Source organism: Gekko japonicus, unplaced genomic scaffold (assembly GCF_001447785.1).
Source record: "Gekko japonicus isolate JY-2015 unplaced genomic scaffold, Gekko_japonicus_V1.1 scaffold328, whole genome shotgun sequence".
Taxonomy (NCBI): domain Eukaryota; kingdom Metazoa; phylum Chordata; class Lepidosauria; order Squamata; family Gekkonidae; genus Gekko; species Gekko japonicus.
In genome coordinates this window covers 495859-510381 of record NW_015170285.1, presented here as the reverse complement: position 1 = coordinate 510381, position 14523 = coordinate 495859, and the positions used below count along the sequence as shown (strand labels likewise).

General features: G+C 46.9%; 1 protein-coding gene across 1 annotated transcript in view; it reads left to right on the top strand.

Moving 5' to 3' along the window:
* The window catches only part of STX2 (syntaxin 2), a 38493-nt gene that overhangs the window by 11196 nt on the left and 12774 nt on the right, over positions 1 to 14523 (top strand). The window contains exons 2-6 of the mRNA XM_015417866.1: positions 2219 to 2293; positions 4791 to 4890; positions 10669 to 10743; positions 12745 to 12818; positions 14003 to 14111. Of these exons, the coding sequence (XP_015273352.1) occupies positions 2219 to 2293; positions 4791 to 4890; positions 10669 to 10743; positions 12745 to 12818; positions 14003 to 14111 (433 nt within the window). The remainder of the gene's footprint in view (positions 1 to 2218; positions 2294 to 4790; positions 4891 to 10668; positions 10744 to 12744; positions 12819 to 14002; positions 14112 to 14523) is intronic.

Here is a 14523-nt window from a genome sequence, read left to right as displayed (position 1 = left end):
GCGGCGACGTCCTCCTGGCGTAGGTCATCGCTCGGCTGCCTGAGACTTCCTCGAGCCTGGGCCGAGCGCATGTCCGCGCATGCTCGCTGCTGGCCTCTGTCCAATAGGCTCCGGCCTGCTGCGTCGCCCCACCTCCGCGCTTGCTGGCCCAGCCTCTGCCCGCCGCTCGATTTGCCAGCCACCGCCATGCTCTCTGCCGCCGTCGCCACTGCCGTTGCTCCGCCGCTCATGCTGCCGCCACGCCATGAGGGACGGGTGCCCCCCCTGCTCTAGGAGCAGGTACCCATTTGTCTACTTGCCCTTTAACGGGCTTTCGAGCCGCTGGGTAGGCGGGAGCTGGGACATAGGGCCGGGAGCTCACCCCGGCCACGGTGGGGCTCGAACAGCTGAAGCTGTTCGGCCAGATGGAAATGCAGGCTTCATTTACCGCCTGCGCCACCGCTCCCTGTAGGGTGATTGACAGTCCAAATTTTTACGAAATACTCTTTTCTGACTTCAGGGTACTTTACTGTTTTTATTTGTGCAGTTCTGTGTATAATGGGTGCCCACTGGCTCAAATAAGTACTTCATTTTGTACTTTCTTCTCTTCCTGTACAATTATCTAAAAGTTCCGAGTGAGAACAGTAAAGCATAAGACTTGCAAGCATTGTCCGTTGAGTTTAGGGTTGCCAGCTCTGCATTGGGAAATTCCTGGAGATTTTGGGGGTGGAGCCTGGCGAGAGTGGGGTCTGGCGAGGGGAGGGACCTCAGCGAGGTATAATGCCGTAGTGTCCCCCATTCAAAGCAGTCATTTTTCTCCAGGGGAACTGATCTTGGTTATCTGGAGGTCAGTTGTAATTCCCAGGAGATCTCCAGGTCCTACTTGGAGTTTGGCAACTGTACTTGAGATAAATAATAATTTGAAAATGTAGTATGCACTGGGTAGGATTTTATTTGGAAGGGGTTCTTTAAATTATAAGGTGTACATGTATGGCTGCGAGAGTTGGACTATAAGGAAGGCTGAGCGCCGGAGAATAGATTCTTTTGAACTATGGTGCTGGAGAAGACTCTTGAGAGTCCCTTGGACTGCAAGGAGATCAAATCAGTCAATCCTAAAAGAAATCAACCTCGACTGTTCCCTGGAAGGCCAGATACTGAAGCTGAAGCTCAAATACTTTGGCCACCCAATGAGAAGGGAGCACTCCCTGGTGAAGACCCTGATGCTGGGAAAGACTGAAGGTCAAAGAAGACGGGGATAGCAAAGGATGAGAGGGTTAGACAGTGTCATAGATGCAACAAACATGAAATTGAGCAAACTTCAGAGGATGGTGGAAGACAGGAAGGCCTGGCGGGATCTGGTCCATGGGGTCGCGAAGAGTCGGACTCAACTGTGCGACTGAACAACAACAACATGTATGGATTATTGAAATACTGCTTTGGTTAAGGTACTTTTTATGTACCTTGGGACTAATTCCCATGGAAGTCATCGGGTTTATCTCCCAAGTTAGAATGGGTGGATTTATTATTTATTTATTGTGTTTCCAACTCATGTTTCTTGCATCCTGAGCCTTGGGTATGGGTGGATCTATTATTTATTATATTTCCCACTTTTGTTTCTCACATCCTAATAAGACCTTGGGTACAGGCAATCAGTTCTGCAGAGTGACTGCACTATGATATGGGTTCTTTTCCCATTAATATTTTAAAAAGGGCTCTTCACCTTACAAAGCAAATAAGAGGTAAAATCAGAATAGCTGTTCATTATGAATGCTGAGCATTTAACTACAGAACTGGGGAGTGTTTTCCCAATTAAACGTTTCCTGAGGGCTAGTCTCATAAGATTACATAGGAAAGTTCCTGATGCGTGTGTATGTTCCCCTGTGTCTATTAATGCACCGAAAGCCTGTTTGTTGCGTCTTTCCAATGAGTCATGATGGTAACAACGGGAGAAAAAGCCAGAGGTTTATTCTGATGGGAGGAAAAATGTGTTGAATTTAGTCCCTAACTTGAAGCTTACCTGTGTGCATCGACACCTATTTTGAATTTCAGCTTTAACAAATAAAGCAGGTTGTTACAGAGCAGGTTGTTATGGTGGAACAGACCACAGCTATGAAAAATTCTGTGCTTAAGTCTACTACTTGTTTAATTGCACATGTGCCCTTTATGTTAAGGTTGAAATGTATTAGCCTTGCTAAATGGATATGTTCAAATTATGTAACTTTTTAAATGATTTTTCTAGTGTACGCAGAATGAAGATGGGGAAGCTTCGGTTGTCGTCGAAAGTGACCATTACATGGAGGACTTCTTCCAACAGGTAAAATAACTTCAAGAGGCTGTTAGAAGTGAAGGACTTGGCGCTGTCTCCTGTCTCAGACTTGAGAAGATGGCACCAAAGAGATTAGACAGATGGAGAGGTCAGGACAGGAGAGGCCTTTCCTTCCTGCTACTTTTAGGGGCTATTTCCTCTGCTTCCGCTCTTACACTCTCTTCTCTCTCGCACGCACACAAAGAAGGTGCATGATCTCCATCTTGCACCATGGAGGCTGGACATGCGTCCAGCATCCAACACCATCTAGTTAGTCAGAATAGGTAATCTATATGTATCTCTTACCGGCACGCTCAAGCATGTATTTCCTTTAATAAACGTTTCTTATTAGTTTTAGAACTGACTGCTGACTCCGTGTCACTTTGTAAGTCTGTGGCCACACCCAGCCCCAAGCTCTGCTGCGTTAATGCCTCTGAGCACTCTGCTATTTTCCCGTGGTTCCTTGGCAGTACCAAGTCCAGAGAATCCAACAGAGGCAACCTAAGAAAAGCCATGCTGAATCAGACCAGTGGTCCGTCTCGTCCAGCATCCTGTCTCATGCAGTGGCCAGCCAGTTGCTCTGGACAACAACAGGGCATAGGGGCCGAGGCCTTCCCCTGATGTTGCCTCCTGGCCCTGGGATTCAGAATTGACTGCCTCTGAACATGAAGGTTCCCTTAGTCACCATGGCAAGTAGCCACCGATGGGTCTCTCCTCCATTTACCTGTCTAATCCCCCTTTAAAGCTGTCTGTGCCTGTGGCCATCACTACCTCCTCTGGCAGTGAATTCCACATTTTAACCACTTGTCGTGTAAAGAGGTATTTCCCTTTGTCTGTTCTGAAGCCTAACTGCTGATTCGCTTCTTGCCACTTCCGTGTCTGTTTCAGAATTAAAACTGCTGATTCTCTTCTTGCCACTTCCGTGTCTGTTTCAGAACCAGTTTTGTCTTTCAGATGAAGGGCTTTCTAATATAGAGTATGGTCATCCAAAAGGGCATGTTTAACGGCCATGACTGTCTACACATACGTCCTTACCTCTGCCCAAAAAATGCTATGAAAACTTGTCTTGGGAATAGTTGATAAGACCATTTAGATTGGTTTATATCTGAGGTCCAAACGTGCAGCCCAGCAGAGTTGTGTTTTGTGCCGGCACCTTTAGAACTGCTCGATTCAAAAAGTTGTTTTTTGTGTGGCTGGCGCCGGCACCTTTAGAACTGCTCGATTCAAGTCCAGTAGCACCTTATAGACAAATAAGATGTTCGGGGAGTGGAAGGTATAAGCTTTCTTTTGTGTGCACACTTCTTCAGATACTATCCCAGTAAGGAATTTGACCGAGAAAAAGGCTGTGGTTGTGAATTGTCTTAAGCTGCCGCAAACAGTCGTTTTCACGTCCATGGAAACCAGAGCAACAATGTGACCACGTTAAGATATCCTGCTCTATCAGTCTCCCTTATCTTCCAAAACCCTGTCATTTGTGTGTGCTCAGCTTGAACAGACCGTAGATGCTGCTTACAGAACTGTTCTTTGCCTTTTGCATCCTCCAAGGAGCAACTTCTCTCACACAGCTCTGAGATGCAGCAGTTTTTTCCTTAAGGGTATTCTCATGCTTGGGGATCAGATTGAATCCCATTGCTTCAGAATAGCAACTGTGCTGAAAGCAGCTTTTGTCCTTAAGAAGTACCCTGTGTATGAGCAATGAATAGATCTGGGCTTTCGGGTGTTGATTTGTTTGGCCTGTTAACAGCACACGTGTCTGTATTACTCTGTAACCAAAGATCAGTCTGTTGCTTCTCTGAAAGTTGGTATCGACAAGCAGTGTTTCATTATCTAAATAATTTTAAATAATGGTTTTAAAATTCAGAATAATATGGTAAAAGGAGAGCGTGTGTCAGGAACTGATTGCTGGCTTCAGTGAGCCTCATTGTGCTGTTTCTAAGTTAATGTTGGAAGTAAAGGTGTATACAGTTGTTCAGTTGACCAGTGTGATGTAGTGGTTAAGAGTGTCGCAGTAGTATCTGGGAGATCCAGGTTTGAATCTGCAATCTGCCGTGGAAGCTTGGTGAGTGACCTTGGGCCAATTACACTCAGCATAGCCTACCTCACTAGGTTGTTGTGAATATAAAATGGAGGAGATGAGAATGGTGTAAACTGCCTTGGATACCCATTGAAGAAGAAGAGTAGGTTTTTATACCCCACTTTTCTCTACCTTAAGGAGTCTCAAAGCGGCTTACAGTCACATTCCCTTCCTCTCTCCACAACAGGCACCTTGTGAGGTTGGTGGGGCTGAGAGAGTTCTGAGAGAACTGTGACTGGCCCAAGGTCACCCAGCAGGCTTCATGTGGAGGAGGAGTGGGGAATCAGACTCTGTTCTCCTGATTAGAGTCTACCGCTCTTAACCATTACACCATGCTGGCTCTCACTGGAGAGAAGGGCAGGGTATAAATGAAGTAAAAAATATAAATACAATAATGATCCCTTTCTCTTTTTCTCCCTGTTCATCTCCGAGGTTGAGGAAGTCAGAAAGCACATTACGAAAATATCAGACATTGTGGAAGAAGTCAAGAAGAAGCACAGCATTATCCTTTCTGTCACAAATCTTAAAGACAGTAAGCATTTCATCTTTATTCAGATGCACAGCTCTTGGCCTTGAATGAATGTGAGCAAGTATAGTGACGACTGACGACAGGTTAAGGATAAAGCCCATGTGATGATAGACATGTGAACAACTGCAGATAGGCCTGGGGAGCCTCAACATGGATCGGGCCCTTGGTCCAGGGGGAAGAGGTTTTCTCCTTTCCTATTGGTCTGTATTCCTCATGTAAATCAGACCGCCAAGGTGCTGTTTCCCCTTGGTATATCCAATACCATGGGTGGTGGGGAGATAACTGTACATCAGGAAATGCTTAACGGAAATCCTTGCCCCATGGTCCTGATCCAGATCGGCCCCACCATTCCAGGGAGCATCTGCTGCTGCTTATAGAAATTTAAGACCTGATGGCTGATTTCTAGTTTCCCTATGATGTGTACCCTAAGTGCAAGTTCAGCCTCCTGAGACTCTGAGTGTTGCTTTAACCTCCTCCCTCGACCAGACTAGGAGGCTGTGGCTCAGTGACAGAGTTTCCGTTTGGCATACATCAGGTCCAAGGTTCAATCCCCAGCATCTCTTGCGAAAAGCACCAGGTAGTAGACAATGCTCCCTCTAAGCTGTGGAGTCTTGTGAGCAAAAATTCTACTTTGTGAGCTGCTGGCGTTAAATTTGTGAGCGAGCGATTTGGCTACTGCATGAATTAGTCTGCTCTGGAGCCCTCCTTCCTGAGCTAAGACAAAAATGTGTGAGCTGGAGGCTAAAAAAACTGAGCTAGCTCACACTAACTCAGCTTAGAGGGAACACTGGTAGTAGGTGATGCGAAAGACTTCAGCCTGACTGTCAAACCTTGCTACGCTTTGCTTGCTTTGGTTGCCATTGTTATTGGGGGGGAGGGAATTCCTTAGGGGAGGGGGTGGTGTGAGTGAGTGAATGAATGGGACCTTTGCTTCTAAAAGCCATAACTTCCCAAGTCACCCTCCTTCCCTCCTTTTTTTTCCTTTCCCAAGGGAAGGAAACAGCTCTCTGTGCCAACCTCGAATGTAGATAACCAAGACATATATCTTTCACTTGGTTGGGATGGCAATAGCGTGGTGTGAATGTGACCTGTGCTTTGAGAAGGGGAAAGGGCTTTTCTTTGAATTACTGTATTAAGCTTGTGCCCGCCAAAAGTCTTTATTTCTGACACAGTGACTTCCTGGATCTTGCATATACCTCAATAAACGTATCACTGCCAAAGAGAGAGTTGTTGAGTATACCTGGACCGAGATCTGACACTGACACACCTTGGCTGCCAGTCTGAGTAGACAATACTGACCTTGATGGACCAAGGGTCTGATTCAGTCTAAGGCAGATTCATGTGTTCATGAGGCTCAGCACCCTCCTTTCTGCACCAATCAGTGCTACACAGCTGGGAATCATGTTCCTCGGTGTCCTTTTTGCCCAGCTGGAATCACAAGGTTCTCTGCTTCATAGGACTGTTGCATCTCCAGAGATTTGTTTTGTTGTTGTTGTTTTTTCTGTGGCATTTGTCAGAATGATTCATGGACAGGATGCTGGGGTCTTGGCCTTTCCTTTTAGACTGGCGAAGCACTGATTCCTACATTGTCCGGGGGTCTGAGGCGACAGGCTGATATATTTTTACTTGGGAATTGTTGGAATTGATGAGGTTTGCTTCCAGATTAAAAGCAGGACACTTGCCTGTTTGAAAGTGTCGTGTCCTTGGCTTAAGTGGAATGCGTGTTAGACCCCTTAAAAGCACACTCCTAGTTTTCATGAATAGTTGGGATCAGGAGCTAATTTTAGCTCTTCGTTTCATGTATAGAGTGAACTAAGTACTGTACAGTATACAGTATTCTCTGGTGGAATAATGAAGCCGTGCTTGGTACAGTTGTCTGGCTAGAGGGAGAGAGAGAGAAAGCAAAAAACAAAGCAAAGATTCAATAAAGGAAGCTCAAATATAGAGAGCATTGTCTTATCAGAAACGGTGTACATTTGAAGCATGCTTTGGGGGGGGTTTGCACGTGTATGAGTGATGTGTAAGTCGATTGCACATCAACCTCTAGAACTCCTAGCCTGACTTGATTGGTAATGAAATGTGGCATATCGGTCTCATAAACGGTTTATATTAGATTGACTCAGGGCTTGTTTCCACCTAGGGTTTGCCATCTTCCAGCTGGTGTCTGGAAATCTCCCGGATTTACAAGTGGTCTGCATCCTACAGAGACCGGTTCCCCTGGAGGATATGGCAGCTTTGATGGGTGGACTATATGGAATTATACCCCACTGAGGTCCCTCCCGAAACCTAATCTCTGCCAGGCACCACCTTTAAATCTCCAGGAATTTCCCAACCTGTCGTTGGCCCTATTTGGGCAATGTGCAAAGTGTGATCCCTTCCTGACTCTTCCTTTTAAACTTTTGGGAATATGGGGCTTGAGTATAACAGGGTCTGGGCAAAAGCTACCTGCCCAAACTAATTTGATTACCCATTTAACAATGTGTCACTGACCACCCCCCTAATTTAAGCTTCTTTTATTTTATTTTATTTATTTTATTTCATTTCATTTATACCCCGCCCTCCCCGCATGCGGACTCAGGGCGGCTTACATAGGCACAAAGTGCAGTAAAAGTAAAACAGGTTAAAACAATTAAGACTAAAATTCACATCAAACAGGATACATGAAAGACTATAAAAACACACTCCCCCATTGCATATCAGGGAGGGATCAAAAAGGGGGGATGCCATGGGCCATGATGTTCCAGATGACCAATCGGCCCAACCCGGCGATACTGCTCTGCAGTTGCACGGTGGTGGTAGTGGCGGCGGTGGCTCCTACTCAAAAGCCTGGCGGAAGAGCTCCGTCTCGCAGGCCCTGCGGAACTGTAAGAGGTCCTGCAGGGCCCTGATCTCCTCCGGGAGCTCATTCCACCAGGTAGGAGCCACCACTGAAAAGGACCTGTCCCTCATGGTAGCAAGCCTGGCCTCTTTAGGGCCCGGGGTCACCAGGCGGTGTTGCGACCCCGACCGAAGTGCTCTTTGGGGCCTATGTGGGGAAAGGCAGTTTGTCAGGTATGCCTTCTCTGCAATTCCTGCTTTTTTCTAAGCTTATGCAGACTCTTGGCGTGGGATTTCCAAATTGGGAGGTTAACTGAATGCCATAAGAATTTATGAAATGGCCTGATTATAAGCTAGACCATTGGTCCATCCAGCTGTTTATTGTCTGTTCTAATTGACTAGACCTTTGGAGGCACAGGGAGGTCTTTCCTTACACTGGCTGTTTGAGGTGATTTATCTGTTTATTCTGGCTGTTTCTATACTGCCTCTTCAAAGTCCTGCATGAGGCGGCTTACGATTAGAACAAGGTAATAATATAAAAAGCCATTAAAAACAAGTCATTGGACATCAACAGCATAAAAACTATCCATAAAACCGAAGCAGACCATTTGAAAAGCTCGGTAAGATTAAACCACTAATTAAAAGCCTGGGTAAAAAGATGTTTTGGCCCAGTGCCTAAAAGAAGGTAGGTGCCAGGGAGCTTCAAGGGGAAAGGGCATTCCAGAGGCGAGGTGCCACCACTGAAAATGCCCTGTCTCTAATCTCCACCTGCCTGACCTCTGAAGGCAGGGGCACAGAGGGCAGGGCTTTAGAGGCAGATCTTAACTGGTGGGCTGGATAGTAGGGGAGGAGCCAGTCCTTCAGGTACCCTGGCCCCCCAGAAGGCAAGACCCAGCACTTTGAATTGAGCCCAGGAATTTGACATTACCGAAGACTGAACTTGAAGCATTTCGGATACAGAGCTGGTGCTCTAGCACTGAGCCCCAGGCCCTCCCTGGTGTGGCTCAGGAGCTTTCTAGAAGACAACCTCTCCCCATGAATTCTCTTGTGGCTAATAGTAGTTGCTTCTCTGTAACTGGCAGGTGGCTGCATATACTGTTTTCTCAATTACTGAGCCTGGAGCAGTGGCAGCGTTGCATGATGCTTGTTTTGTACCTTTTGTGCCCTCTTTATGGTTGTGTCGTCTTCTTGTTTTACTGTTGGCAGTCTGTGTTATGGGACTGTTTTGTCCGCCCTGCCCCCCCAGAAATATGTAGGGCCGGAATGGGGTGGCGATCAGAGTGTTGGGCTGCGAGCGCAAACAAAAGCGATGGAGGCCATGTAGAAGCTTGTGCAGCCTCCATTTGCCTTGGGGGCCATGCCTCAAGCGCTCCAGGAAGCCACTCCCACCACGGGCGCCAGGTGCGGTCCTTTAATTCCGTCTGATTGATCCACCGCCCCTCCCGGCATGAGCTCAGCGTGCTCTGGAATTGGAACTAACCACCAAACTGCCAATGTGCGTAGGCAGTTTTACATTTAGTTGCTTTAGATTTTCTGGCTCGTGTGGCCGTGGCCTTGGCATTTATTATTATTTATCTAATTTACATTATTTATTTCGTCTTAATCCTGCCCCAATTAATGTTTTAATTGCCCTATTGTTTATGGTTTTATGACGTGCCGTAAACTGCCCTGATCCGGCTTGCAGGGCACGGCGGGATATAAATCTCATGAATAAATAACAAAGAGGAAGTTGAGCCCTTGAATCTCTGCCTGGTTTTGATACTTGGAACTGGTTCCCTAACATTGCTGATAAGAGTTCTAAGGGAAAAGACCTGTTCTGCAAAAAGACATCACTTTTCCTCCTTTTAAATGCTAACGACAAACCGGGAAGTCTGGTTTCTGTTAGTAAAACCAAGCGGTGGCTGAAGGGTTATCCTTTCCCTGCATGGCCCTGAGGCAAACAGAGACTGCACAAGCCTGCAGTTCGCATTGGAGAGATGGACAGGGATCTGTGATCTTCCGTCACTTTTGTTTCTTTCTCGAGATTAGGGAGGCCTGTGTTCAGATTCTTGCTCAGCCCTGAAGCTTGATGTGTAACCCTTGGGCCGGTCACTTTCTCTTGTCTACTCTACACTGGTTGTGAGCAAGGCTCCCTCTAAGCTGTGGAATCCTGTGAGCACAAATTCCACTTTGTGAGCTACTGGCATTAAAGTTGTGAGCGAGCGATTTGGCTGCTGCATGAATTAGTTTGTTCTGAAGCCCTCCTTCCTGAGCTAAGACAAAAATATGTGAGCCGGAGGCTAAAAAACTGTGAGCCAGCTCACACTAACTCAGCTTAGAGGGAACACTGGTTGTGAGGATAAAATGGGGAGGGGGGACACATGCATGTTGTCCTGAGCCCCTCGGAGAAAGAGTGGGGTAAAAATGTGTGAAAGGGATAGGCCGAGCAGCGTACAAATACCTTAAACGGAATGGTCTCTGGTTTGAGGCTTTCTGATTTGAATTGCTGAGGAGCAGCAGGGACCATGAATATTCAGTCGAAAACCTCACTGCTCCACAGCTCACTGGTTAGAGCATCTGTTTGGCATGCAGAAGGTCCCGGGTTCGATCCCCAGCATCTTCAGTTAAAATGTTCCGGTGATGTGAAAGACCTCTGCCTGATACCCTGTAGAGCTGCTGCCAGTCTGAGACCATACTGACCGTAATAGACTGATAGTCTGATTCAGTATAAGGCAGCGTCATGTGTGTGCCTTTAGGCTATTCTCCTGACATTCTCTGTGTGTGTGTGTGTTTTAAGAGATATTTATAAGGCTGCTGTGAATCAAAAGGCATCGTTGATAGCAAACCGCACTAAAGTATATATCTTTCAAATCCCTCTTCAGAAACAAAGGATGTTTAAAAGATATTTATAAGGCTGCTGTGAATCAAAAGGCATCGTTGATAGCAAACCGCACTAAAATATATATCTTTCAAATTCCTCTTCAGAAACAAAGGATGAACTTGAAGAACTGAACAAAGAAATCAGGAAAACCGCAAATGTAGTTCGTGCTAAATTGAAAGGTAGGCACCTGGGTGAAGTAGTTCATGAAATATTTCAAGCAGCCAGCTGGGTGACCTTGGGCAAACCACAGTTCTCTCAGAGCTGTTCTCTCAAGAGCAGCTCTCTCAGAGCTCTCTCAGCCCCACCTACCACACAGGGTGTCTGATGTGTGGAGAGGAAGGGAAGGAGATCGTAAGCTGCTCTGAGACTCTTGAGTGTAGGGCGGGGTATAAATCCAGTTCTTCTTCTTCTTCCTCATTGCACTGTTTATTGCTGGGCTGTAGCTGAGTAAACCTGTAGATCTACATATCCAGTTGAATGCAGCCCACTGGGTGGGTGTGGCCGCTCAGCAGGGGCTCCTCGGATCTCTACAAACCAAGAGACCAGGGGGTCTCCCAGCTTGTGGGCGCCATGGCACCTGCCGACGCTTTTCCTGGCACCCACCAAGTGTTTTTCTGGAAGTGGGCGGGGCCAGGTAGGGATTTTGTCCCAGCAAGGCTCCTGATTGACTATTGTAGATTTGATTGGCTGTGCAGTCTTTTAAAAATGTTGCTTTGGTACCTGCTGCCACCACGGTACAAGGATCTGCGCTGTGTTAGTGAAGTTGGGACCATCATTTGGCTGCTGGTTCCGCCTGTCAGAATTCCAAATGTGCTTGCAGGCTCAAAAAAGATGGGGGACCCCTGACCTAGACTAAGCTTGGTAAATTATGAGTTACGGAGGCCTCCTTTAGAGTTAAGACAAAGAGACAACGCAGTGGTCCGCGGAGGGCACATGAGGGATGGCAAGAAGAAGGCAGGCAGTGTGCCTGCAACCAGAATTCCCCTTTACTCCAGCTTCCGGGTGCCATTGGTTGGGCCACCCAAAAGACAGTAGGAAGCATCTAGGTATCCCTTCGTCATGCCTGGGTTTGGCTTCAGCAGAGATCTTCCCTCTCTCTCCTTCCATCTTGGCTACCAGAAGGAGGCCAGGAAGCAACTAGTGAGAATACTCTCAGCAAGGAAAACTCTTCTTGAGTTGCCATATGTATTGCCACTTGGTTCCCAGGAGTTGTTTTGGCAACCAGTATTTGGCTGAGCAGCAGTGGCTCAGAGGTTAAGACGTTGAGCTGCAGACCGGAAGGTTGGTAGTTCGGCAGTTCGAGACCCTAGTGCTGTGTGATGGAGTGAGCTCCCATCTCTGGTCCCAGTTCCTGCCAGCCTAGCAGTTCGAAAGCAAGAAATTGCAAGTAGATAAATAGGTACCACTTTGGTGTGAAGGTAACAGCATTCCGTGCGCCTCGGCATCTAGTCATGCCGGCCACATGACCACAGAGAAGTCTTTGGACAGCGCTGGCTCTTCGACTTGAAAAAGGTAACAGCGTTCCGTGCGCCTCGGCATCTAGTCATGCCGGCCACATGACCACAGAGAAGTCTTTGGACAGCGCTGGCTCTTCGACTTGAAAACGGAGATGAGCACCGCCCCCCTAGAGTCGGATTCGACTGGCTTTCGAGCAAGGGAAACCTTTACCTTTACCTTTATTTGGCTGGAAAGCAGAGTAAAAATAAGGGGCTTTTGTTAATTTGTGCCTAGCTGTTGGCATCCTACAAGGGGATCTAGCTTTTATTTAAATAACCATATAGTTAGTTAGTTTCATGCTGGAAGGCAAAGTATTCACAAATGAATGATAGAGTAAGCAGAACAGAGCCATCCGTTGCAGTTTGGCCTCTTCCAGGTTCGTGAAAATAAACTGCACATTATGTCAGTCAGTTGCAAGAACTGCCAGATTGTTTTTTGGGGTCCTTCCGGCTAACAACACGTTGCCAAATCAGCCCACCAAGTGAATTGCTTTAAATAATTTGTTTCAGACCTGGACTCCATGTCGTTTTCATAGGGAATGCAACACACAAAAACAGGAAATCCCCCCCTCTCTACGATCGAGAATAGGGATTTGTGTTGAACTTGCAAATCTGCTCAGTTGGTTGAAAATATTGGTGTCGTTGGTCACGTTAACATGATGGGATGCCTTTGTTTGTCTTCAGCCATGGAGCAGGGCCTAGCGCGGAACGAGAGTGCGAATCGAACTTCGGCTGACGTCAGGATACGGAAGACGCAGGTACAGGCAGCCCACAAGCCAAAGAGGAGAAGGCGAAGAGTGTTTGTAGGCAGCCCTAAGCAGTAAAAGGGAGGCAAGGAGAAAGGCGTAAGCTGCTTTGGGTCCCCACCAGGGAGAAGGAGGGGATACAAATGAAGTAAATAACATAAAATTTAAAAATAAAATAATAAAACCCTGCAGTTGGGGGCCTGGTGATATCTTCTTTTTTTGAGGTGCATAAGAACATAAGAGAAGCCAATGTTGGATCAGGCCAGAGGCCCATCCAGTCCCAAAACTCTGTGTCACATAATGTCCAAAACCCAGATGCTATTAGTAGGTCCACCGGTGGGGCCAGAACTCCAGAAGCCCTCCCACTCTTCCCCCCCAAGCCCCAAGAATACAGTGCATCGCTTGCCCCAGACATCGCTTGCCCTTCTATACCTTGTGGGCTAATAGCCCCCGATGGACCTCTGCTCCATATGTTTATCCAATCCCGTCTTGAAGCTGTGTATGCTTGTAGCCGCCGCCACCTCCTGCAGCAGTGATTTCCATGTGTTAATTACTGCTTGGATAAGTGAATTCAAGGATTTACAGAATAAATTCAAGCCCAATCTGTGGTCAGGCGAGCACACAGCTGGTCAAGTCTCGATGTTATCTCACGTCTGTGCACGCTTCTCACGTCTGTGCATGCTTCAGACTGCAGGGAGGGGCTGGAGTGACTAGGATTCTATTTCTCGGCCATCCACAAAATGGGGACCAGGCAACAGTGGTGCCAGCTGTGCATTCTGGACAACTGGCTTTCTGACTTCAAAGAAACAAATTCTAACTCAGCAAATTACAACAAAAGCAGCAGGTTGAACTGTTCTGATTTTGATTATTTGTACTGTATTTTAAAATGTATGTATATTCTATTTTCTGACTGTATACTGCTTTGAGCTCTGACCTGGATAGCTCTGGCAAGCCCGATCTCATCAGATCTCAGAAGCTAAGCAGCGTCGGCCCTGGCAAATACTTGGATGGGAAACCTCCAAGGAATACCAGGGCTGGGATGCAGAGGCAGGCAAACCACCTCTGAACGTCTCGTCCCTTGGAAACCCTACGGGGTCGACTTGATGGCAACTTCCCCCCGCCAGGCTTTGAACAACTTTAAAAAGTGGTGTGTGTGTATAACTTATTTTAGTACATACTTCTTTTTTCCATCCCAGCACTCAGTGTTGACACGGAAGTTTGTGGAGGTCATGACCGCGTACAATGGAACGCAGACCCTCTTTCGAGAACGCACGAAAGAACAGATACGGCGGCAGTTAGAAATCAGTAAGCTTTCCTTTTTATTTTTATTTTGTGATAGTAAACTGGTGGTTTTGAAATAGCATTTGCAGGAAGTGGGTAGGTGGGGTGGGTTGTTTGTGGCTATTCTCTTTTCTTGACGTACGAGCAGCTGTGCTGATTAGCTCAAATCACCCCAAATGCTTATTTTCTGTGTTCCTGGTAGATTGTTGTGTTACCTAGACACCGGAAGCTTTCAGGTGACTAATTGCCCAGAAACCTAGGGTGTGAACTTTTTTAGACTTGTGAATGTGAGTATAGCACTGGAAGGCTGGGTCCTTCTTTAAAACTGGCACTGGATAATTCCTATTTTTCTGGTAAGGTAAAGCTAAAGGTTCCCTTGCTCGAAAGCCAGTCGAATCCGACTCTAGGGTTGCGGTGCTCATCTCCGTTTCAAAGC